This window comes from Poromitra crassiceps, assembly GCF_964638095.1.
Source record: "Poromitra crassiceps genome assembly, chromosome: 1".
NCBI classification, from domain to species: Eukaryota; Metazoa; Chordata; class Actinopteri; order Beryciformes; family Melamphaidae; genus Poromitra; species Poromitra crassiceps.
Window position 1 is genome coordinate 13,091,430 of NC_139623.1, and position 23,755 is coordinate 13,115,184.

The 23,755-nt window shown below is 46.8% G+C and overlaps 1 protein-coding gene across 1 annotated transcript in view; it reads right to left on the minus strand.

The window, feature by feature from the left end:
- Positions 1-23,755, minus strand: part of atp8b2 (ATPase phospholipid transporting 8B2) — a 54,114-nt gene that overhangs the window by 26,380 nt on the left and 3,979 nt on the right. Inside the window, exons 2-10 of the mRNA XM_083634700.1 lie at positions 6,796-6,854; positions 6,512-6,625; positions 5,449-5,547; positions 4,775-4,836; positions 3,926-3,998; positions 3,481-3,551; positions 3,311-3,390; positions 1,431-1,589; positions 1,126-1,214 (exon numbers count right to left, since the gene is read on the minus strand). Coding sequence (XP_083490826.1) covers positions 1,126-1,214; positions 1,431-1,589; positions 3,311-3,390; positions 3,481-3,551; positions 3,926-3,998; positions 4,775-4,836; positions 5,449-5,547; positions 6,512-6,625; positions 6,796-6,854 — 806 coding nt within the window. The remainder of the gene's footprint in view (positions 1-1,125; positions 1,215-1,430; positions 1,590-3,310; positions 3,391-3,480; positions 3,552-3,925; positions 3,999-4,774; positions 4,837-5,448; positions 5,548-6,511; positions 6,626-6,795; positions 6,855-23,755) is intronic.

Sequence of the window (23,755 nt, forward strand, 5' to 3'; positions counted from 1 at the left end):
TTTTTTTTTTTAATATTAAAGAATTATGAATTAACCGATAGGTTAATCGATTATTAGCGTCGGTTAATCGAAAGTGAAATTAACCGAAAATTGACATCCCTAATTTGGACCTTGAGGGGCAGCACCGTGGCTCAGTGGTTAGCACTGTCACATCACAGCAACAATGTCGTGGGTTCGAATCTCCACCCGGGTCCTTTCTGTGTGGAGCTTGCCTGTTCTCCCTGTGTTTGTGTGGGTTTCCTCCGGGTGTTTGTGTAGTATGGTAATGTAATGGAGTAAAATGTGTAGTATGTTTATGATGTAGTATACTGTGATGATGCTATGTAAAGTAAAGTAAAATGTGTAGTATGTTTATGATGTACTGTAGTATATACTGTGATGATGCTATGTAAAGCCGTTTGAGGCATGCTTGTGTGATAAGGTAGCCTGGTAAACCAGCCCATCACGTCAACTCACATTTCATTTGGTTCTGCGTGATGGTCTGGCCCCAAGCTTTCTCCCAGTGTATGGCAGTGGGCGGGTGTACTTGCCTTGACAGACAACTCCTTCAGCCAATCAGCGTTGGATCCAGTCAAACCCAAATCCACTCGGGAGAATGGCAAAAACAAAACATATTTTCCGCCGAGAAACTCTGCGGTTGCGGCGATACTCCTGTACTTGTTTAATTGTTGTTATTGAGTCTATTTCTGCAATAACTGCACTTTATGGCTGTTTAAACTAGACAAACGCTGACATTACTCCTCGAGGTGGACAGGTAAGGAGGCGGCCATTATTGTTTTGTTAGTGCAGTGCTAGTGGCGTTCCTGATTGGCCAACTTGCGCTGTCAATCACAGGGCACTGAGCGCAGTTGCTGATTGGTTCCTCCGCTTTGCAGCTTCTGCTTAACACCCTCCCAGGCCTTGGGGCCAGACAGTCTCGCAGAAGCAAATGAAATGTGAGTTCATGTGATGGGCTGGTTTACCAGGCTAGTGATAAGGGGCTATAAACATAACTGAACTGAGATCAATGCTCAATTAGGATCAAATACATTACTACGGGAGAGCTTTGGATGTGAAACTAGATTCAAACTACAAGTCATTGAGATCATGTCTTGAAATAGTCGTGAGTCGTATGGGCTGTCCTACCCAGAGGACCAGGGTGTTCATCAGGCGGTCGATGCTCGTACGTTTGAACTTGGTGCGACCGCTATTCTGCATCAGCTTGGTATCTGGGCCTGGCACAGAAACACAGGGAGAGTTGGGATTCGCAAAGTAATAATGTAGGACACACATGTTCACACACACACACACACACACACACACACACACACACACACACACACACACACACGCACGCATGTTCAAACACACATACACACACATGCGCGGGCGCACACACACACACACACACACAAATACGCAGATACACAAATACGCAGATACACACTGACCTGCAAATATGACGAGGCCGTAGCAGGCTTCAGTGTTGCGTAAGACACAGCCTCGCAGCAGCATGTTCTGGTTGGTCAGTCCGTATTTACTGTCTCTCCAGTACAGAGTCCCACAGAAACGATCCAGCTTGTTGTTAGGAGGCTCACACACTACCTCACCTACACACAGAGGGGTGGACACACACCCAAATGTACACACACACACACACACACACACATACACACACACACATACACGTACGCACGCACGCACGCACGCACGCACACACACACACACACAGTGTCAAAACTAGATTTACTTGTCAACCGTACGTTTCCATTGCATAAGAACCTAATGGGATAGAGACACTGCATGAAATAGGCCACGCCCATCACGGGGGAAAGGCTCCGTTCATTTCCACACATCAGCGTCATTTTCCTTGAATTAAACATAGCTAAAAGCTGTTGTGTGGTGGGCTGCGCAGACAACAAATGTAAAAAATTGCCAGTTAAAGTTTTTTTGTACTCCTGAGCAAAACAAGGAAGCCATTGAGAATTGGCGAGAAGAAAGGGTTAAGGCTCCTGTCAGTGACCCTGTTTTGGTGTGTGGTTCCTATATGAAGGAAACCCCCAGGGGGCACGGGGAGAACATGCAAACTCCACACAGAAAGGCCCTTTTGACGACCCCACCCGGGCGAGTGGCACTCGAGGACATGCGGACGGGCACGCACTCCTCGCTCACAGCGTCCCAGGTGGGAATCGAACCCAGGACCTTCTAGCTGTGAGGCGACAGCTCTACCACTGAGCCACCGTGCCCCTCAGCCTCCACCTTTCTAGTTCAGAGTCTGCATGGCTCAAAGGTTAAACATATATTCAATGTCTTGCTTTGGGCTCACTCTTGTATACCCATGGGGGATTCTGCATTGTGCCCCCTGATTAGCTTAGCATGCCGCTTGACTAATCCAGGGAGCATCTTCTGTAAAGGGCGGAGCCATCAGCGCCAAACATAACTGTTTTTCTATTTGTTGCAATAAATGGTTAAATCTACAGTATGACAAGAGTGTTCCATGAAAAACATGCAAATATAAATGAATGGTCTTTTTTTTCATTGGCAAGTGAGCATGGTATACGCAGGATCAAGCCCTCTGAGGTGTACATAATCAGGCGTTAATAACTCCCCGTGGTCCATTAACTCCTGATAATGGACACCTCGTCAGGCATTATCCCTTACATCATAGACACCCTGCAGCCAATCGGAATCGAGTACTCACCCAGACCAGATGGTATAATACAGTGTGGAATTAGCATCATGACATCATCGTGTTGTAACACACAGACAGACACACACACACACACACACACACACACACACGCACGCACGCACGCACGTACGTGCACGCACAGATTGCTGAAACACACACCTTTTGGAACTTGATATGAGGCAAAGTGTGGGCTGATTTGCTGCAGTAATGTATTTTCCTGAGCAGGTGAGGGGGTGTGTGTGGGCGTTCGCTGCTAACGGGATACTGTTGCACTGTGTGTGTGTGTGTGTGTGTGTGTGTGTGTGTGTGTGTGTATGTGTCTGTGTGTGTGTGTGTGTGTGTGTGTGTGTGTGTGTGTGTTTATGTGTGTGTTGGTGGGTGTGTGGTGATAGGTTATAGATGGTAAATGCTGACAAGGGAGGGCAGAAATTGCATGTGTGTGTGTGTGTGTGTGTGTGTGTGTGTGTGTGTGTTTGCGTTCTGTGTGTATATTCGTGCAAATATCTATGTGCGAGTGCATGGGTGTGATGGTGGGTATCGGCTCAGGCACAGACTGAACCTGCTGACCTGCTGATGAATGTGAGGAACAAAACAAAAAGAGAAGAGGAGAGCAGGGAGAGCACGGTTCTCCTCTCTCACCGTCAAACGTGGCCAAGTTGTTGGGGTCTCCCAGCTCTGATGTCACTGAGACAGACTGCCGCACCTTCATATTGGTCTCTCTGCAAGACAATACAGCACACACACTCTTTAGATGCTTGTGCAGATGGTGTGGTACTTACTGTGAGGTGTGCTGAGCTGTGTTTTCTGACCCGTCCAGCTCAGCTGTCTCGATGTAACAGAGCCCATGAGGTTCGCTGCTGGACAACAGGAGGAGGTCAGCCTGCGCATAAAGACGATAGCTGAGGTTAGCATCCATTGCGCAGCCCTGATGGCACAGTAACAGCATTAGCATCGGCTAACAAGGCACTGATGGCACAGTAATGGTTAGCATCTGTAAACAAGTTGGTACTGATGCTGCAGCGGACGTTTGTATTCTATAAAAAGACACTGATGACAGCGAAATCTACTCAGCATTACAACATTAACTCCCCAGCACTGGACAAGGTCGTGATCGGATGCAAATGTAAAGTGAAATGCTGTCTGTGTGTGTGTGTGTGTGTGTGTGTGTGTGTGTGTGTGTGTGTGTGTGTGTGTGTGTGTGTGTGTGTGTGTGTGTGTGTGTGCAGCACATTACTGTAACGGATAAACACTTACTGCCACAAACTGGTTGTTCTCCAGTTTAATAATATCACCCACTCGAACATTCATCCACTTTTCATTCTGAAGACTGAAACAGCAAAGAGATGAGAGAGAGAGACACACACACACACACACACACACACACACACACACACACACACACACACACACACACACACACACACACACACACACACACACAGAGAGAGAGAGAGGAGCAGGGAGATAAACATGATCTTGTATAGGAAAACACAGATGCTGATAAAAAATAAAAATAAAACTTGGATCATTGATTGTATCAGTAGACTCAGTTAGCGAAAGGTAATGATCAGAGGTCAGTCAGTTGTAATGATGTAATAATGATCAGAGGTCAGTCAGTTGTAATGATGTAATAATGATCAGAGGTCAGTCAGTTGTAATGATGTAATAATGATCAGAGGTCAGTCAGTTGTAATGATGTAATAATGATCAGAGGTCAGTCAGTTGTAATGATGTAATAATGATCAGAGGTCAGTCAGTTGTAATGATGTAATAATGATCAGAGGTCAGTCAGTTGTAATGATGTAATAATGATCAGAGGTCAGTCAGTTGTAATGATGTAATAATGATCAGAGGTCAGTCAGTTGTAATGATGTAATAATGATCAGAGGTCTGTCAGTTGTAATGATGTAATAATGATCAGAGGTCAGTCAGTTGTAATGATGTAATAATGATCAGAGGTCTGTCAGTTGTAATGATGTAATAATGATCAGAGGTCAGTCAGTTGTAATGATGTAATAATGATCAGAGGTCTGTCAGTTGTAATGATGTAATAATGATCAGAGGTCTGTCAGTTGTAATGATGTAATAATGCTGCAGACTCACGAGCCGCGGATGAGGACCTGAGACTGACGGTTGTTCACTTGGTTGTCGCTCTTGTGACGAAACTGCAGGACACAGAGTTCATCGTGAGCTTTGCAAGATTTAAAAAACTTCATGTAAGATTTAAAGTGTAAGAGAGACCATTTACATCTGGTACTGGTGTTTTCTGTGATCAGATTGCAATCGGATAGTGCTTGACCACTTGAAAGTACAGGTGTAAACGCCCCCAAGACACATTGCGATCTGATTGGCCAATCCACCTCCGGTGGTTAGGGACGCATTGTGAGCACATTAAACGCAAGTGTAAATGCAATGTGTCCACGGGTGTCCTCTCAATCCGCATACAGTTACTGTATGCGGATTGAGAGGACACCCATTTTTGGTGATCAGATTGCAATCAGATCACCCAAAACGCATACTAACACCAGGTGTGAATGAAATCAGGCTAATGTGGTCAAGCACTATCCGATTGCAATCTGATCACGGAAAACGCATGTTAGTGCCAGGTGTAAATGGCCTCAGAGTTCAGCATGAGCTTTCCAAGACTTGTATCCAGCTTATACCCTATTAAAAAAAATTGAAAGTGGTTAGCCATAATCAGGAGTTGTTATTCACTGTAATCATATCCTGTAATGTGTGAGACTGTGTGCATGTGGTGTGTGTGAAAACGTGCTCACATAGTCGTCTGTGGCATCCTTCACTGCAGTGATGGTCAGCACCAGAGCTAAAGGCACTATGGTAGTGAACCAGGAGAGGGATGAGATCTGAGGTATCAACTAGACAGAGAGAGAGACACACACACACACACACACACACACACACACACACACACACACACACACACACACACACACACACACACACACACACATAGGAATGTAGAGTAATACAGAGACACTATGTCTGGCCCTATGGGGGAAAAGAGTGACCCAAAAATCAAACCGTGAACAAAAAGACAAAATTATATTTGTTTGGTTGCTTCTTGTCGCTTTTTGACGCTGTCAGGTGAAAACCTATCTTCAACATGTCAACTTTTCAGGAACCAATAAAAGCAGCCTTGTTTCATAAGTACGTTTCATAAGTACCAAGGGTTAGAGAGCAGTTCTCCAACCTGAACCCATACAGGAGCATGACATGTCAACCCGATCTCCAAAAAAATTGTAAAATAGCAACGTTTGTGGACAAACGTTGGTATTTGACAATGTCGGCTAAGAGATTGTAAAATGGGAACGTATGTGTCTACAGCGGTGGGCGTGGTTTGGGCGTGTTTTACGGAGATTTTCTGTTTCTAACCCCTCCCCCTACTCTAATCCTAACCCTAAAATCTCAGAACGTTACTATTTTACAATTTTCGAGCCGAAATTGTAAAATAGCAACGTTGGTCCATATCGTTGGTATTATACAATTTTCTGTGAGACTGTGTTGGACATGTAGTCCTTCAACTGAAGTGAAAACATAAAAGTCACCAAAATGTACAAGGTTTTCACATGACCAGTTCTGTATGATTGTTTTTATGCATTCCTGTAAGTGTATTATGTAGGAATTTTCATTTTTCAAGTCTCAAGACAAACTAACTCTTTCTGATGCATCTGTGGCCTTCAGTGATGTAAACTAATATCCCGCGTCTCCCCCTATACAGTACATACACACTCACACAAACAGACTCTCTCTCTCTCTCTCTCTCTCTCTCTCTCTGCCATGCTTACATCCCTGTTTTCCATCCCCCTATCCTCTGCTCACCTGTAGTATGAGCAGGAAGAGGAAGTAAGTGTTGGCCACTTCCTGGAACTGCTCAAACAGGTTGACGGGCAGAAAGGTGATGATGTTGTACTTGGATGTCATGATGCAGTTACTCTGGATGAGAAGGAAGGGAGAGAAGGAAAAGAGAGAGAAATGTACATTATTTCAATCACTACTCTATTTCTGTTTCAGTGTTGTTTCAAAGACCTACAATATATTCCTGAATTAATGACAGTACACTTTTGGAACAAGGGGCAAACATGATCAGCTGGTTTCTTTCTCACCGCGTATTGAAACTTCTCGTTGTACTCCCTGTCGTTGGCTCTGACCCTTCTCTCCTCCTCTGGAAACACAAGGCACACAATGAGTCACCAATGATCATATCAAAACAAGACAAAAACCTGCATGTACTAGTTGTCATAGTTATATCAAAGGGCAATCAGTAATTCCTGAAAGAATATGTTGGAGGCCATCAGGGACCTGCTGGGAGAAAATGAACGAGGGAGAAAGACACAAGTGAAAAGGATGAAGCACTATGGGAATCTATTTATAAATCAATGAAGTTGGAGAGGCTGCTGGAGTTTCTTTGAGTGTATCAACAGAGACACAGGGACAGTCATAATCTCTCTCTCTCTCTCACACACACACACACACACACACACACACACACACACACACACACACACACATACACAGCCACTAAGCATTGCCTCTGATCAGTAATTCGCCGGTGCCTCTGTCTGTCTAGTGTCTACTAATGACCGCCGAACACGCAATCTGGCCATTGTGTGTGTGTGTGTGTGTGTGTGTGTGTGTGTGTGTGTTTTAAGTGTCAACAGGTTATATGAACCAAAAGAGGTATCAGGCCTTATAAAAACTATTCACACAGATAAAGGCGTTGTCAGATACGTATATGTTCTGTATTTGCTCATTCTACGCTTGGCACACTCATAGAGTGGAAGCTATAATGCTTTTTTATGGCTGCACCATGACATTCAAGTCGAGCTGAACCCAAACATGTTTTTTTCGTCCGTTTTAGTTCAAATACCTGGATATTCAGTGCACCTATTTATTAATGTATGCAAAGAAAATCACACAAATCGAATTTCTTTAGTTTTATACACTTTTTCACATCAAATGTTAATTTTTCAAGATTTCATTCATAACAGTAATCTACAGTTTGCTGATGTCACCTAGTACTATCAAATTTCTACCCCATTTCAACCAATCATATCACATGGCAGCTGTCAATCTTTATTTCAGGAGAATGTTCTCCTCCAAATGAAGGAGAAAATGGCACCTAGTGTCTGTAATCTTGCAGAATTTCTAGCCCATAAACTAACTACTAACTTGGCTAATTGTATGTAACATACAAAATAAAGCAAATGGTAATGTCTAAGAATGCAAAGAAATGTAACTGGCTCATTAAACTCGCATTCCAGGATAACATTAACGTAAGGGGTCGCCCCTCTGAAATTCCAGACAGGCGGGCAACACTCATGCATCGGATTGTCCGCTCCGCTCCACACAGAAGCAGCTGGCTGCCTGGTACTCTGCGCTCTGCGGATCCCACCACAACACGCTAAATCCCACTCGATTTGGGGGCGTAACACGCCAGGATTGGCAAAAGCCAAATCCAGTCCTCAAAATTGTCAAATCAAATCATTGACATGCTACTATGGCCCGCCTTTCAACCTGTCATCTCAGACAAGTTTTGTTTTTGAGTATGAAACGTGACTCTGACCAACGGGCCACTTGGGCTCCATTGGGTTAATCTTGTCTTTAAATGTACAAACAAAAGCAAAAAAAGCATCTAGTTGGTGCATCATTTCATACACATTTTCTGCAATTCAGCGTGACATATTTGGGATCTTTGTAAACCTTGGAATCTTGACCAGAATGTAAAATCAGTGTAGGTTTAGCTGTAAAACATTAGTAATGATGATTCCACCGATGGGACTGGCAGGGTGGAAGAGATATTAATCGTTTTTAATCATTCTATACAGAATAGACTGAAGCTAATTTGCTTGATGGCACCTGGCAAGCAGAATGCTGCTGTGGACTGGGCATCTACAACCTATGAAATCAAACTGGGCCAGAGAATTCAATCGCTTTCTGTCTCTCCTCTTGCTCCTGCTCTTCAGCCTGGTGCCGTTTTTTAGGACTTCCACCAGCCTCTCTGGTCGATCTCCTCTAATATTGATGAGATCGCTTTTTACATGAAATGACTGCCCCGCTTTGCACAGGACTGTACCGTGTGCGCGCGCACACACACACACACACACACACACACACACACACACACACACACTGACACACACACACACACACACACACCATACACACACACACACACACACACGCACACACACACACCATACACACGCACACACACACACACACACACACACACACACACCACACACACACACACACACACACACACACACACACACACACACACACACACCACACACACACAAGCAACGGATACCATTACCCATGTATAGCATAATTACACACACACAAACACACACACCCCCCACACACACCCACACACACCCACACCCACACACACCCACACACACACACACACACACACACACACACACACACACACACACACACACACACACACACACAGACAGTGTGGTTTCCTGTTTCTGCTCTCAGCCTCCAGAGAGACACCATTGTGAACCTGGTATAGCATACAACTTGAATCTTTGCCTCTGCTGTATTCGGCCTAACAAGCAAACAGGCTCCTCAAACAGATAGTTCTTAAGATATGAGACAGATGACGGAGGTGACCTGATGGTTACAGAGACGCTGAGTTCTTTGCCATGACAGATTTAGGCAAGATAGAATGTGTGAAACAAATCAACAGACCCCCCATCCTCCCCCACACCATGTACAGTATGTCTCACTAACATCAAAGACAAACGATAAGAAGTATGCAATAGGTGAAAGAAAGAACATTACATTACATTACATTACGTCATTTGGCAGACGCTTTTATCCAAAGCGACTTACAATAACACATTTTTTGTCAGCAATAGAGCAATCAACTATGGAGCACAGTCTATGACAACTACAACTTCTGAAGGAACAGTGGTACAAGTTTAGGTTAGTGGTACAAGGTTGGTTAGTTTTAGTTTTTTTTTTTTTTTTTTTTTTAAGAAAGAGAGAGAACGAAGTTAGATCAAGAAGGGCCCAGATGGAGCCTGAAAAGGTGTGTCTTTAGTCTTTTCCGAAAGATCGGCAGTGATTCAGCTGTCCTGACCGAAGGTGGAAGCTCGTTCCACCATTGAGGTGCCAGGGACGAGAAGAGTCGAGATCGGGATGAGCGACTTTTGAGCCCCCGTAGCGAAGGAGGGGCGAGGCGACCTGCACTGGTGGAGGAGCGAAGGGAGCGCTGAGAGGTTTGGAACCTGACCATGGATTGCAGGTACCGGGGAGCTGACTGGTGTACTGCCCTGTAGGCCAGTACCAGTGTCTTGAATTTGATGCGGGCCGAGATGGGAAGCCAGTGGAGCTCCTGGAAGAGGGGAGTGACGTGAGAGAATTTGGGTTGGTTGAATATCAGACGGGCTGCAGCGTTCTGAATGAGCTGAAGCGGTCGGATGTCGGTGGCAGGTAGGCCGGCCAGGAGCACGTTGCAGTAGTCCAGGCGGGAGGAGACAAGAGACTGGACCAGGAGTTGAGTCGCTTCTCTTGTGAGAAAGGGACGGATTTTGCGGATGTTGTAGAGAGAGAACCTACAGGAGCGCGCTGTAGCAGCTATGTTGGCAGAGCAAGACAGCTGGTTGTCAAGGATCACCCCAAGGTTCTTAGCTGTTTCCCTTACAGAAAAAACACATGAACTTCACATGTGCTATTTCACATGTGATCACATGTGAAAACATGTTAAATATCACATGGAAACATGTGGAACACATGTGAAACATGTGCTTTGCCCATGGGAAGCATGTGGTTTTGGAACGTTTTCACATGTGAAATGTGTGAAACCCATGTAAATTCCCATGTGATTACATGTGAAACCTATGTGATTTACATGTGAAACCCATGTAAATGTTGTTTTCCACATGTGGAAAACATGTTGCTATACAACATGTGGCAAAACATGTTATCACATGTGTTCCACATGTGAAAATGTTCCAAAACCACATGCTTCCCATGGGTTTCACATGTGTTCCACATGTTTTCACATGTGAAATCTAACATGTGTCCACATGTTTCACCACATGAGCCACATGTGGTGAAACATGTGGACACATGTGAACCTCGTGTGTTTTTTCTGTAAGGGTTGGGAGGGAAGTACAGTGGTGTTGTCAATGGAGATGGAGAGATCTGCGAGAGGGCAGTCTTTTCCTGGGAGGAAGAGTAGCTCGGTCTTACCAAGGTTGAGCTTGAGGTGGTGGGCAGACATCCAGTCGCCAATGTCTTTGAGGCATGCAGAGATGCGAGCCTCGATTTGAGTGTCAGAGGGGGGGAAGGAAAGGAAAAGCTGGGTGTCATCAGCATAGCAGTGATAAGAAAAGCCATGAGAAGAGATCACATAGGCAAGAGATCTGATATAGAGAAGGAAAAGTAAGGGGCCCAGGACTGAGCCCTGGGGGACACCGGTGGTAAGAGGACAGGATCTGGAGAGGGACCCTCTCCATGAGACCTGGTATGAGCGGTTCGAGAGGTAGGAAGCAAACCAGGAGAGTGCAGAGCCTGAAATGCCGAGGTCAGACAGAGTGGAAAGAAGGATTTGGTGGTTGACTGTATCGAAGGCAGCAGACAGGTCAAGGAGGACAAGAACAGAAGACAGGGATGAGGCCTTAGCAGTGTGAAGGGCCTCTGTGACAGCAAGAAGAGCTGTCTCAGTGGAGTGAGAGGCCTTGAAACCGGACTGCAGAGGGTCCAGGAGGTCATTTTGGGAGAGATAGAGAGAAAGTTGTTCGGACGCTGCTCGTTCGAGGGTTTTGGAAAGGAATGAGAGAAGAGAGACAGGTCTGTAGTTGTGAATAGCAGTAGGGTCAAGGGAGGGTTTCTTAAGCAGAGGCTTGACTCTTGCAGTCTTTAGAGCAGGCGGGACAAGACCAGAGGACAGAGAGGAGTTAATGAAGGTAGTGAGGAAGGGAGATATGTTAGGTGAGATGGTTTGGAGGAGAGAGGAAGGGATAGGATCGAGGGGGCAGTAAGTGGCTCGGTTTGAGCTGATGAGTTTAAGCACTTCATCAGGAGAGAGAGGAGAGAAGGAAGGAAATCCAGGGACAGGGGGCCGAGGAGCAGGATTGGAGTCGGGAGTGTTAGTGAGGGTGCCTGGAGGATGGAAGGAGGAGCTGATGTCATCCACCTTTTTAGTAAAGAAGGTTACAAAATCATCAGCAGAGAGGGAGGAGGGAGGGGGAGGGGAGGGAGGGTTGAGGAGCGTGGAGAAGGTGGCGAACAGTTTACTGGGATTGGATGCAGAGGACTGGATTTCAGAGATGAAGAAGGAGGTTTTTGCTTTAGAGACAGCATCAGTGAAGTTTGAGTGGATAAGGTGGTAGGAAGAGAGATCTTCAGGGAGATGTGATTTTCTCCATTTTCTCTCAGCTGCCCGAAGCTCAGTTCGATAAGTTCGCAGAGATTCAGTCAGCCAAGGAGAAGGGGGAGAAGATCGGGCAGGCTTAGTGGTGAGTGGGCAAAGAGAATCAAGAGCGGAGGAGAGAGAGGAGAGAAGAGTAGTGGAAGCCTCGTCGGTGGACAGGAGAGCAAATTGCTCGGCAGGGGGAAGTAGGGAGAGGACGGTAGAAGAGAGGGAGTCGGGTGAGAGAGTTTTTAGGTTGCGTCGGGTGGTGGTAGAGTGAGGGGGAGATGGGTGGGAGGAGGGGAGGGGGATGGGAAGGGAGAAGGTGATAAAGTGGTGGTCGGATACAGGAAGAGGAGTCACAGTGAGATTAGAGGTGGAGCAGGATCTGGTGAAGACCAGGTCAAGCACATTCCCTGCTTTGTGAGTAGGAGGAGATTGAGAGAGGTAAAGGTCAAAGGATGAGAAGAAGTTAAGGAAAGACAGAGATTGTAAGGTTACTGGCTGGATGTTGAAGTCTCCCAGAAGGATGAGTGGAGTACCATCCTCAGGAAAGACGGAGAGGAGGGTGTCCAGCTCGTCCAGAAAGTGACCAAGCGGACCAGGCGGGCGGTAGATTACCACAATGTTGAGCTTGATGGGTAGGGATACGGCAACTGCATGGGACTCAAAAGATGAGATAGACAGATGAGAGAGAGAGGTGACAGTGTAGGTCCATTTGGGAGAGATGAGGATACCAGTGCCACCGCCACGGCCAGAGGCTCTAGGGGTGTGCGAGAAGGAATATGCAGCAGAGAGCGCTGCAGGAGTAGCAGTGTTTTCAGGAATGATCCAGGTCTCTGTGAGAGCTAGAAAGTGGAGGGTTTGAGATAGAGCATGAGCCGAGATGGTCTCAGAAAGAAAGAAAGAAAGAAAGAAAGAAAGAAAGAAAGAAAGAAAGAAAGAAAGAAAGAAAGAAAGAAAGAAAGTGAAGGGAAAAGCATTAGGGCCCTATCGTCGTACGGCACTACCGCTTGCGCACCTCTTATGCTATCTTCCCTGCATCTTAAGCTATCGTCTGCCTCCACCATCCAGTTTTGCGCTGGAATCTAAGCGCAGACACAGGTGTAGGCGTGGCCCAGGCGTATCCGTGCACCTCTTAGCCGATCATCTGCCTCCCGCAAGTGTCATTTTGCGCTCTGGCGAAGATCCCATCGCCATGTTCCGAGCGTAAACACAGGTTTGGGCGTTTGCCCATGTCAAAATAGCCGTTCCAGCGCAATGTGTTAGAAAAAAGGGCCTTGGGTGCTCTCAATTCTAACGCCACCCAAAAGCAGGTCTTAGCGCAAAAAAAACCACTACGCCAGGTGTACGCCTGAGCGCACACAGTATTCTCCGCGCAGTGCAGGAACTCCTCGCTTGGATACATTACGCACGGCATGGATGTCACTCTCTCCAACACCTCGCGTGTGCGAATGCCACGTTGATCTTCAACTATAGCCTATATTGCAGAAAAAACACACCTTGATTTAAAAATGAGAATTTGTTTGTCATGGTTTTATTAGGCTACATAATTCCCGACCATACAGGTCTGTGGTGTGAGGTAACAGTAGATTGCTTTTGAGAAAGTTGTGCCGGCCAGTAGGCTATAGCCTACAGTAACCTCTCTCCCTGCAATTGCACCATGCACGTATCGTATTGATTTTAAATTTTTATTACTGACTTTTAAGGCCTTAAATGACCTGGCCCCTAGCTACCTCAGTGTCCTCCTAGTCCCTTATGTCCCTAGGTGCTCTCTCCAGTCAGCTGACCGTGGTCTTCTAGTTGACCCCACAACTCGGCTGGTGACTAGGGGTAATCGCGCTTTTGCAGTTCGGGCCCCCACTCTTTGGAACGACTTACCTCTTGAGATTAGGTCTGCTAATTCTGTTTGTGCTTTTAAAACCCTTCTTAAAACATTATTTTATAGAAAAGCCTTTTTCTCAGTTTGACTTGTACGACTCTGTAGTTTTTCTTTTACCCTGTTTGTCTTTTTTATTGTTTTTGGTGGTTATGCTCTTTGATTGTTTATTTCTTCTTTTATATTACATTATCTTGTGTTGTTTATTGCTTTTATCCATGATGTGAAGCACTTTGTATATTTGTTAAGAAAAGTGCTATACAAATAAAGTGTATTATTATTATTATAATAGCTTAACCCGAGTGGACAAATCTGATATAGGCTATTGAAATCTATTGAAAATCTCACAAACCCCTACCCTATTAAAGAAACAAATATTTTCAAATGTGTATGTTACAGCGTATATGAACGAAACGACTAATTACAGTAAGTGCACGCTTTGGGACATGGGGATATTCACTGCATAACTGCGCGGCAGCCCTTTGGTGTGTTTCAAAAGGATCAGCACCAATCATCAGCACCAATTTTCATTAGTTTCTAATGGTTTATCTGAATCCGAACTGGTTCATCCTCCAATTCTCTCCCTCTCTCTCCCCTCTCTCTCTCTCTCTCTCTCTCTCTCCCCCTTTCTCTATCTCTCTCACTCTGTCCCTCTGCTTGCCCACAGCACTCAGCAAGAAAGAAACTGCTGTCACAGACGTGACTGTGGTTTTTAAGGGGAGTGGACTGGACATGAGCTCACACGTGTGAAGACTGTTTTGGGCATAAACACGCCTATATGGAGGTTTGCACGAGATCACGCCATGCGCAGCGGGCCCACAATTAGGGCTTTGCGCAGCGCTATTCCAGCGCAAATCCAGCATAGAGACTGTAATTGGGGGACAGTGGGATTCAGAGCAGTAAGTGATGTGAGCTGACCAGAGCAAGGCTGAGGTTTTAGGGCATCACACCCTCTACCGTTGCAACGGCCTAAAAACTGCGCTTAGTGCCAGGCGCAGCGCAGATTAGTGGGCGTGGACCAGCGCACTCGATATTTTGGTGATATTTTTGCAGCCTTAAGCATTATAACCACGCCTTTTAAGCGTAAAATTATGCACAACCTGCTCATTGGAGAAGTGCAGTAAACGAATCACAAGCTTCCCTTTTAAGCTCCAATTCCACGGAGCGATCCAGTCCGGTCAGAAAAGCCGACCAAAGCGCTCTGAGCTCCCCCCCTCCCTGTTTCATCCCCGTCTGTCTCCATATATAATATTCCATATTATTATGCTTCTCAAACCAATCTCACTGCAGTTTAAATACTGCAAGCATGTAAATACGCTACACTATAGCAAGCTCAAAGTGGAAAGAATGTTCTAAATGCATTGGCTAGAAAAATATAGCCTATCCCTATGTCATGATGAGATTAGATTGGTGAAAGTTTGTCCAGAATGATATAGTTTTCTCTCTGTACCTTTTCTTCTCCCCTGCTGCACAGGTAGGATGATGCACATAAATATAGCCTACATTATGTAAAGTCATTGCATAAATGTGTTTTTATTGTAAAAGTAAATGTGAAGTAAGCCAAGTCTTATTGGAGCGACATCACAGTAGAACCGTGTTACGGCTGTCACTCATCTAAATCACGTTATGTCTGCGAGGGATATATATACCACCTGGATTACATATATGTTTCACATAGGGTTGTGTTTTCATTTCTATGTTTTATTTTGTCCAATATTGAAATGTTCTACAATTGCATGTTGTGATAACATAAACATTATTTCTATCTACCACTTTAGGCAATTTAGGCTGATTTGGTTGATATTTCTTGTCGAAATGGATTAGCCTCAATGCATGCTGGGAGATTTCACATGTGGCTCAACAGCCTCTGAATGACAGGGGCTCAAAACTAGATATAACAACTTTTTTTCCATCGGTCTTTGTGCCTGTCTGACACGCGAGAGAGAGGGAGAGAGAGAGAGATAGAGACGTGCGAGAGAGGGAGAGGGAGAGAGAGAGAGAGTGGGAGAGAGTGTGAGATCGGCAGAGGAGAGCTGTGCGTAAATACGCACAGTAATATCCGCGGTGCACTGAATAAGGCCTGGTTTTGAAAAGCGCTAAATGCTAAATTAACGCCAGGGGGGAAGATATCGTTAGGCCAGTATTTAAGGCTGAAACGCCCATTCTGGCCTATTCTGGCACTGCGCCACGCCTCTTTGGCATAAAGCGCTTTTCGGGGCCTAAAACCATGTTGCTATCTACCCGAGGTAGGCGCAAGACGCGTTTTTTTGCGTTTAACGCCAGTTTTTGCGCCTAAGGCCAGTGGGAAGATAGAGCCCCACGAGTCTACTCCCATAACATCATATACTCTGTATATGTCCTCAGGGTATGGTAGAATGTCATCTCAGGGTATATCAGAGGGCATGTTAGAGCTGTCAGATCTGGGTGCATACAACGGTTCACCATCTACAAATAACCCTAACAACCCTAATAACTCCAGTGAAGACAGGGCCTGTGGCTTGGAGGACATGTCAAAGTTGACCAAGGCTGACACTATGTATGTAATATGTCCTCTCTAAACTTTGGGCTTGTCTGCTTTTGTAGCTACAAATCCTTCAAATTCCCTCTTTTGTTGAAACTCTTCCAAATCTCTCCCTCCTCTTTTCGTTTCCCTCTGGCAATTCTCCAGTCCACTTGAAGGTTGTTATGTTGTTTTCTGGGACAAGTGTCCACTAGAGAGCTCTGTGCCCAAGGCTGCATTGACCCTCGATGAAGACGGGCAAGATCCCTGTGCCAGTCGAGCACAGAGGCACAGGCCGACCAACCACATCGATCAGATGCCAAAACCTGACGCTGTCGGTCCTGCTCGGCTCCTGTCCGAGCCAAAACCAACCCTGCCCAAATACGTGATCAGGCCTCTTTAGCTGAGTGCCTGGGCCATTAAGTGTTTATAAAGCTGCATCTCTGACTGCCTCAAGGGCAGAGCAGAGCTGCACAGCAAGATAACACTAATACATAACGTTCCATTACTGAGAAAGTTCCAGCTGCAGGAATGCTTCAGTATCAGATGTACATAAACAACTGTTACACAAAAAGGACAATGCATGAATATTTAAAACGGAACAATTACGGTATGTTAAAACATTGATTTAAACTAAAATGGCATGCCATCTTATGGACAGTTTGTGGGCAGTGATTTAGCCCAGTGATCTTTTTCATATGAAGGACCCCTAATTTAGTCCACATTAGACCCTTGGGATGTCTCAACCTCAAATCTGAGAATATTTTCATCATTAGATATGATTTTACCCAGAATTCCATGACTATCTGTATTGTATGTAGAGAGATAACAGTAAAATGATGGTCAATCATTCTTCTCCATTCTCTAAATGAATGGTGACATTTATCAATTGCTGGGGATCCCCTGGAAACCCCTCACGGTTGGGTGGTCCTCAGACCCCTAATCAAATCAATGCCCTTACTTTTTTCTTTCTTTTTCTTACATCCATCCCCTGTCTCTTTAACACTGTTGCCCTTATTATCCCCTATTGGCAGACATGGGAGGGCGCGTGCAGCTCTCTGACTCGCTCTGTGGCTCCACAGTGGCTCACAACACACTGCGTGCAGCTCTCTGACTCGCTCTGTGGCTCCACAGTGGCTCACAACACACTGCGTGCAGCTCTCTGACTCGCTCTGTGGCTCCACAGTGGCTCACAACACACTGCGTGCAGCTCTCTGACTCGCTCTGTGGCTCCACAGTGGCTCACAACACACTGCGTGCAGCTCTCTGACTCGCTCTGTGGCTCCACAGTGGCTCACAACACACTGCGTGCAGCTCTCTGACTCGCTCTGTGGCTCCACAGTGGCTCACAACACACTGCGTGCAGCTCTCTGACTCGCTCTGTGGCTCCACAGTGGCTCACAACACACTGCGTGCAGCTCTCTGACTCGCTCTGTGGCTCAACAGTGGCTCACAACACACTGCGTGCAGCTCTCTGACTCGCTCTGTGGCTCCACAGTGGCTCACAACACACTGCGTGCAGCTCTCTGACTCGCTCTGTGGCTCCACAGTGGCTCACAACACACTGCGTGCAGCTCTCTGACTCGCTCTGTGGCTCCACAGTGGCTCACAACACACTGCATGCAGCTCTCTGACTCGCTCTGTGGCTCCACAGTGGCTCACAACACACTGCATGCAGCTCTCTGACTCGCTCTGTGGCTCCACAGTGGCTCACAACACACTGCATGCAGCTCTCTGACTCGCTCTGTGGCTCCACAGTGGCTCACAACACACTGCGTGCAGCTCTCTGACTCGCTCTGTGGCTCCACAGTGGCTCACAACACACTGCGTGCAGCTCTCTGACTCGCTCTGTGGCTCCACAGTGGCTCACAACACACTGCGTGCAGCTCTCTGACTCGCTCTGTGGCTCCACAGTGGCTCACAACACACTGCGTGCAGCTCTCTGACTCGCTCTGTGGCTCCACAGTGGCTCACAACACACTGCGTGCAGCTCTCTGACTCGCTCTGTGGCTCCACAGTGGCTCACAACACACTGCGTGCAGCTCTCTGACTCGCTCTGTGGCTCCACAGTGGCTCACAACACACTGCGTGCAGCTCTCTGACTCGCTCTGTGGCTCCACAGTGGCTCACAACACACTGCGTGCAGCTCTCTGACTCGCTCTGTGGCTCCACAGTGGCTCACAACACACTGCGTGCAGCTCTCTGACTCGCTCTGTGGCTCCACAGTGGCTCACAACACACTGCGTGCAGCTCTCTGACTCGCTCTGTGGCTCCACAGTGGCTCACAACACACTGCGTGCAGCTCTCTGACTCGCTCTGTGGCTCCACAGTGGCTCACAACACACTGCGTGCAGCTCTCTGACTCGCTCTGTGGCTCCACAGTGGCTCACAACACACTGCGTGCAGCTCTCTGACTCGCTCTGTGGCTCCACAGTGGCTCACAACACACTGCGTGCAGCTCTCTGACTCGCTCTGTGGCTCCACAGTGGCTCACAACACACTGCGTGCAGCTCTCTGACTCGCTCTGTGGCTCCACAGTGGCTCACAACACACTGCGTGCAGCTCTCTGACTCGCTCTGTGGCTCCACAGTGGCTCACAACACACTGCGTGCAGCTCTCTGACTCGCTCTGTGGCTCCACAGTGGCTCACAACACACTGCGTGCAGCTCTCTGACTCGCTCTGTGGCTCCACAGTGGCTCACAACACACTGCGTGCAGCTCTCTGACTCGCTCTGTGGCTCCACAGTGGCTCACAACACACTGCGTGCAGCTCTCTGACTCGCTCTGTGGCTCCACAGTGGCTCACAACACACTGCGTGCAGCTCTCTGACTCGCTCTGTGGCTCCACAGTGGCTCACAACACACTGCGTGCAGCTCTCTGACTCGCTCTGTGGCTCCACAGTGGCTCACAACACACTGCGTGCAGCTCTCTGACTCGCTCTGTGGCTCCACAGTGGCTCACAACACACTGCGTGCAGCTCTCTGACTCGCTCTGTGGCTCCACAGTGGCTCACAACACACTGCGTGCAGCTCTCTGACTCGCTCTGTGGCTCCACAGTGGCTCACAACACACTGCGTGCAGCTCTCTGACTCGCTCTGTGGCTCCACAGTGGCTCACAACACACTGCGTGCAGCTCTCTGACTCGCTCTGTGGCTCCACAGTGGCTCACAACACACTGCGTGCAGCTCTCTGACTCGCTCTGTGGCTCCACAGTGGCTCACAACACACTGCATGCAGCTCTCTGACTCGCTCTGTGGCTCCACAGTGGCTCACAACACACTGCGTGCAGCTCTCTGACTCGCTCTGTGGCTCCACAGTGGCTCACAACACACTGCGTGCAGCTCTCTGACTCGCTCTGTGGCTCCACAGTGGCTCACAACACACTGCATGCAGATTGGAAATGACAGTGGTAATGAAATGACAGTGGTAATGACTATGTTGTGGGAAATAGCATGGCCCTTATCATGACTAATCCTAATTCAGGATATGGCTCTGTGGCTGTGGAGAAGTGATCGCTCACAGCCATTCATCTAATTAAGATGAGAATGGGACATCAAAATCATCTGCAGTATGCAGTATGCCGTAAGCGCGCGAGCACACACACACACACACACACACACACACACACACACACACACACACACACACACACACACAGGCAGAGTGATCTAATTTGTTGGAAAGGAATAGGAATGACACAGTGACTGACTGATACGCTGAAGGTCAGTGAAGGACTGACTTGTGATAGCAGGTAAGGGATAAGGATAAACATACGATGCAGTGACAGTGCAGTGGTGGCTGGCGCCTGCAAGATTGATCAGCGTCTCAGGCTGCTGTGACAAGGACATCATCACATCACCAGTTACACACGCAGGAAACTCCATTCAGATAACCCTGTCTAGACATACACAGCTCATGCAAATATTGAATTTACATTCAGCACTAACTCTGGGGGGAAGCTTCAATATGGAAGCGATGCCTATGAGTCACATTAAACGAATGATCTCTGTATTTATGCCTTCTAGATGACTGAAAGCAGAAAGAGCAGAGATGAAACTGCACCAAGACATTGCGATTGACAGTGAAAGCTCACAAGTGCAGAATTGCTGCTGAACGAAGGCTAAATGTGGATGGAGCTGGCATCAACAAGACCTGCATGTACATTCTAACCCAGACAGATCCTGGGATTAAAACGATGATCATAAAAATAATCACAGTTGTCATCATTTTCCCTAGGCTATTATTAGATAGAGGCTATACTTGGCAGCTGATGTCAGATGCTGCATGCCTGATGATAATGTAGAGCATGGATACTCAACTTGCTTTGCCCAGGGGCCACTTTTGCAAAATGACAGGAGGCCAGGGGCCAATTAATAAATAAATATTAATATCAATCATCTTTCTGTAGCGGATTGTAGGTTTTTAGGGTGCCAGCCGGAGTTTAGAATTTTGTACACACAGAATAGTTAGTTAAGTTAAGTTAGTTAAGTACATATTGGCCTACTGTAAGTGCCTGGGCAGCGAGCAGACAGCCATATTTGACAATTTAGCTGCAGCTCAGTCAAACTTTATTTAACATTCGTTTTCAATTGTGAATTAGAAAATGGTCGGGGGGCCACTCTGCACCCTATCGCGGGCCACATCTGGCCCCCGGGCCGCAAGTTGAGTATCACTGATAGAGTATGAGAAAGTTCAGTAATTACAGACAGTGCACACAAGGTCAGTGAGGAGGATGAGATGCAGCAATGATGAGATGTAAACACACACACACACACACACACACACACACACACACACACACACACACACACACACACACACACACACACACACACACACACACACGTCTATTTACATTGTAGGCCAGTGATAGCCTACTGTAAAAACAATGACAGCTGTCACTGTCAGTGAGTGAGAGGGAGCAGCGATGAGACTTTGATCCAGATGGGTTGAGGATGGGGAATGGTGTTTATTTACAGAACAGGGTTGCCAATCATTGTTTACAACCTTCTAGTAATGGTGCTGAAACAGAGCAGAAAAATGACAATAGAGACGGTGAGAAGCCCAGTTGTCAGTGATGAGTCCAGCCGCAGCCTGCATGGTGACAGAAAGTACCTGTCCGCTTCTTTTTCGCTTTGCCTCCGAGTCCTTGTCGTTTCTTCCGCTGCAGCGGCAGCACGATGGGGAACCACTTATCTGTCGGTATCGTCATCTTGACTCTCTGGATGTCGCACTGTGAACAGGACCGGCCGTTATGTGTCCGCTGCTTCACCGACCAAAGACCACCACATCTCTGCAACGAGCGACCGGCCGACCGGGAGGAAGCTCCGCTCGTCTCAAGTCAAGTTCGTTTAAAAGCGTCCTGTCCCATCTCTCTCTCTCTCTCTCTCTCTCTCCCTCCCTCTCTCTCTCTCTCTCTCTCCCTCTCCCTCTCTCTCTGTCCCTCCCTGCTGCAGAAACGCTGAGGTCATTTGTTTTTCTAAATGTAAGCTCAGCCACCAATTTCAGTTTTTCAACAGTGTTTTTTTTTTTTATCTTTTTTTTAATCAGTTGACAAGAGTAAAACGTTATAACGTTAAACCAAAGTCAATAAACATTTTGTCCCCGGTGAAGCACATGCAATTTAAATTCTGTTTTCTGTAACGTTATCTGGACTCAATAAAAAAATTGGTCGATTGATCACATCATGCTGCACACACGTGCAAGTAGCAGTTCATACAGCAACAACAACATAAACACTGCCCGGTTTAGACATTACGTAACCACACAGCCTTTCGACGTTGCCATGGCAACTGCCTCTGCAGGAATCCCACAGCTGAGTGGATGAAGAAACTGGGCGTCATCTTGGATCTGAGAGCAGGGAAGCGTTATTATGAATCCCACTTGTTTTCCATACAAGACCCGCCTTAGTCTGCCTCTGATTGGGATTGGGCTAGGTTTAGGCACAAGGAGGTTGGGGTTAGGCATGAGAAGTGGTGATTGGTTGGGTTTAGGTATGAGGCGTGATGATTGGTAGGGTAAGAATATCAGAGTAAGCCAATCAGATTGTTATTATTATTATTATTATTATTATCATCTTCCGTTCAGAGGCAGAGTAGGGCAGGCTTTGTATGGAAAACGAGTGGGATCCATAACCACGCATCAGGGAAACAGAGGCCGGTCTGCTATGTAGAGCCAAGGTGGCTTCTGCAGCGGTCCAGTTTCCTGTGTTTTGATGGGAGACGGGACACTGCAGTGGGCAGGGCTGTAGGCAGCAGACTGCACGTGCTGCGTGAGAAGTCTCGTGCCGAAAACGTTCAAACTGCCAAACACACACTTACATACACTCATCTCTCTGCACGTGATGTCTTCGGACAGTAAAAGGTGTTTAATATTCCCTTGACGTTGCATTGCACCAGAGTGACTGGCCACACACATGCGTGTGTGTGGCCAGTCACACGCGCGCGCGCACGCACGCACACACACACACACATACACACACACACACACACACACACACACACACACACACACACACACACACACAGATATACAATATCCCATTTGAAGCCTATATCCAGAGCAAGGTTATGTTCTTCGTATAGGGAGACTGAACCATTTTGACAAAGCTAATTCAGTTGATGCCTTTTATTGCTTGCGTTAAACTTAAGAGCCTCCATACGAGCTGACAATGATGTAAGAATGAATCTAGATAGTGTAGAATACCTGCCATGTCATGTGAAATAAATGCATTCCTGCATTTATTTAGATACTGTAGCCGCCTAGTACAGTACAGCTGAGAGACAGGGACGATGGGTGAGAGATGGGATGACGTGTTAAAAGTGATGAGTAGGATTTCCATCCCACGACATTGAGTGTGGTTTGCACCCTCTGGGACAGGCCTGCTCAAGGGCAAGCGTGCTCTACCCCCCCACCCCCGTTCCACAAAGCGAGCCATCTTATTCAACATCTGCCCCAGCAAGTAGCCTACCCAGGCAGTCGCGATTTACTTTTCTATAACAGTATGTGCTTTGCACAATTTATTTCTCTATAAAAGTAACGTTATTTAATGTAATGTTTGTTTGTAGAATCTGTAACTTCATGCTGCTTTTCTTGGCCAGGTCACCCAAAAACGAAACATGTTATCCACCTTATGTTCATACATAAGGTGGAGGTGGACCAAATTCTTCCGGGTTGTGTTAACACTTCCGGTGGTCACGGCGCGAAATACAAAAGAACATCAGATGGTTTTCAGTCTCCTCCGAGCGCAGCGCGAGCCACTTACGTCTATAAGACCCGCAGACGTTAACGTAATTCCATTGAATGAG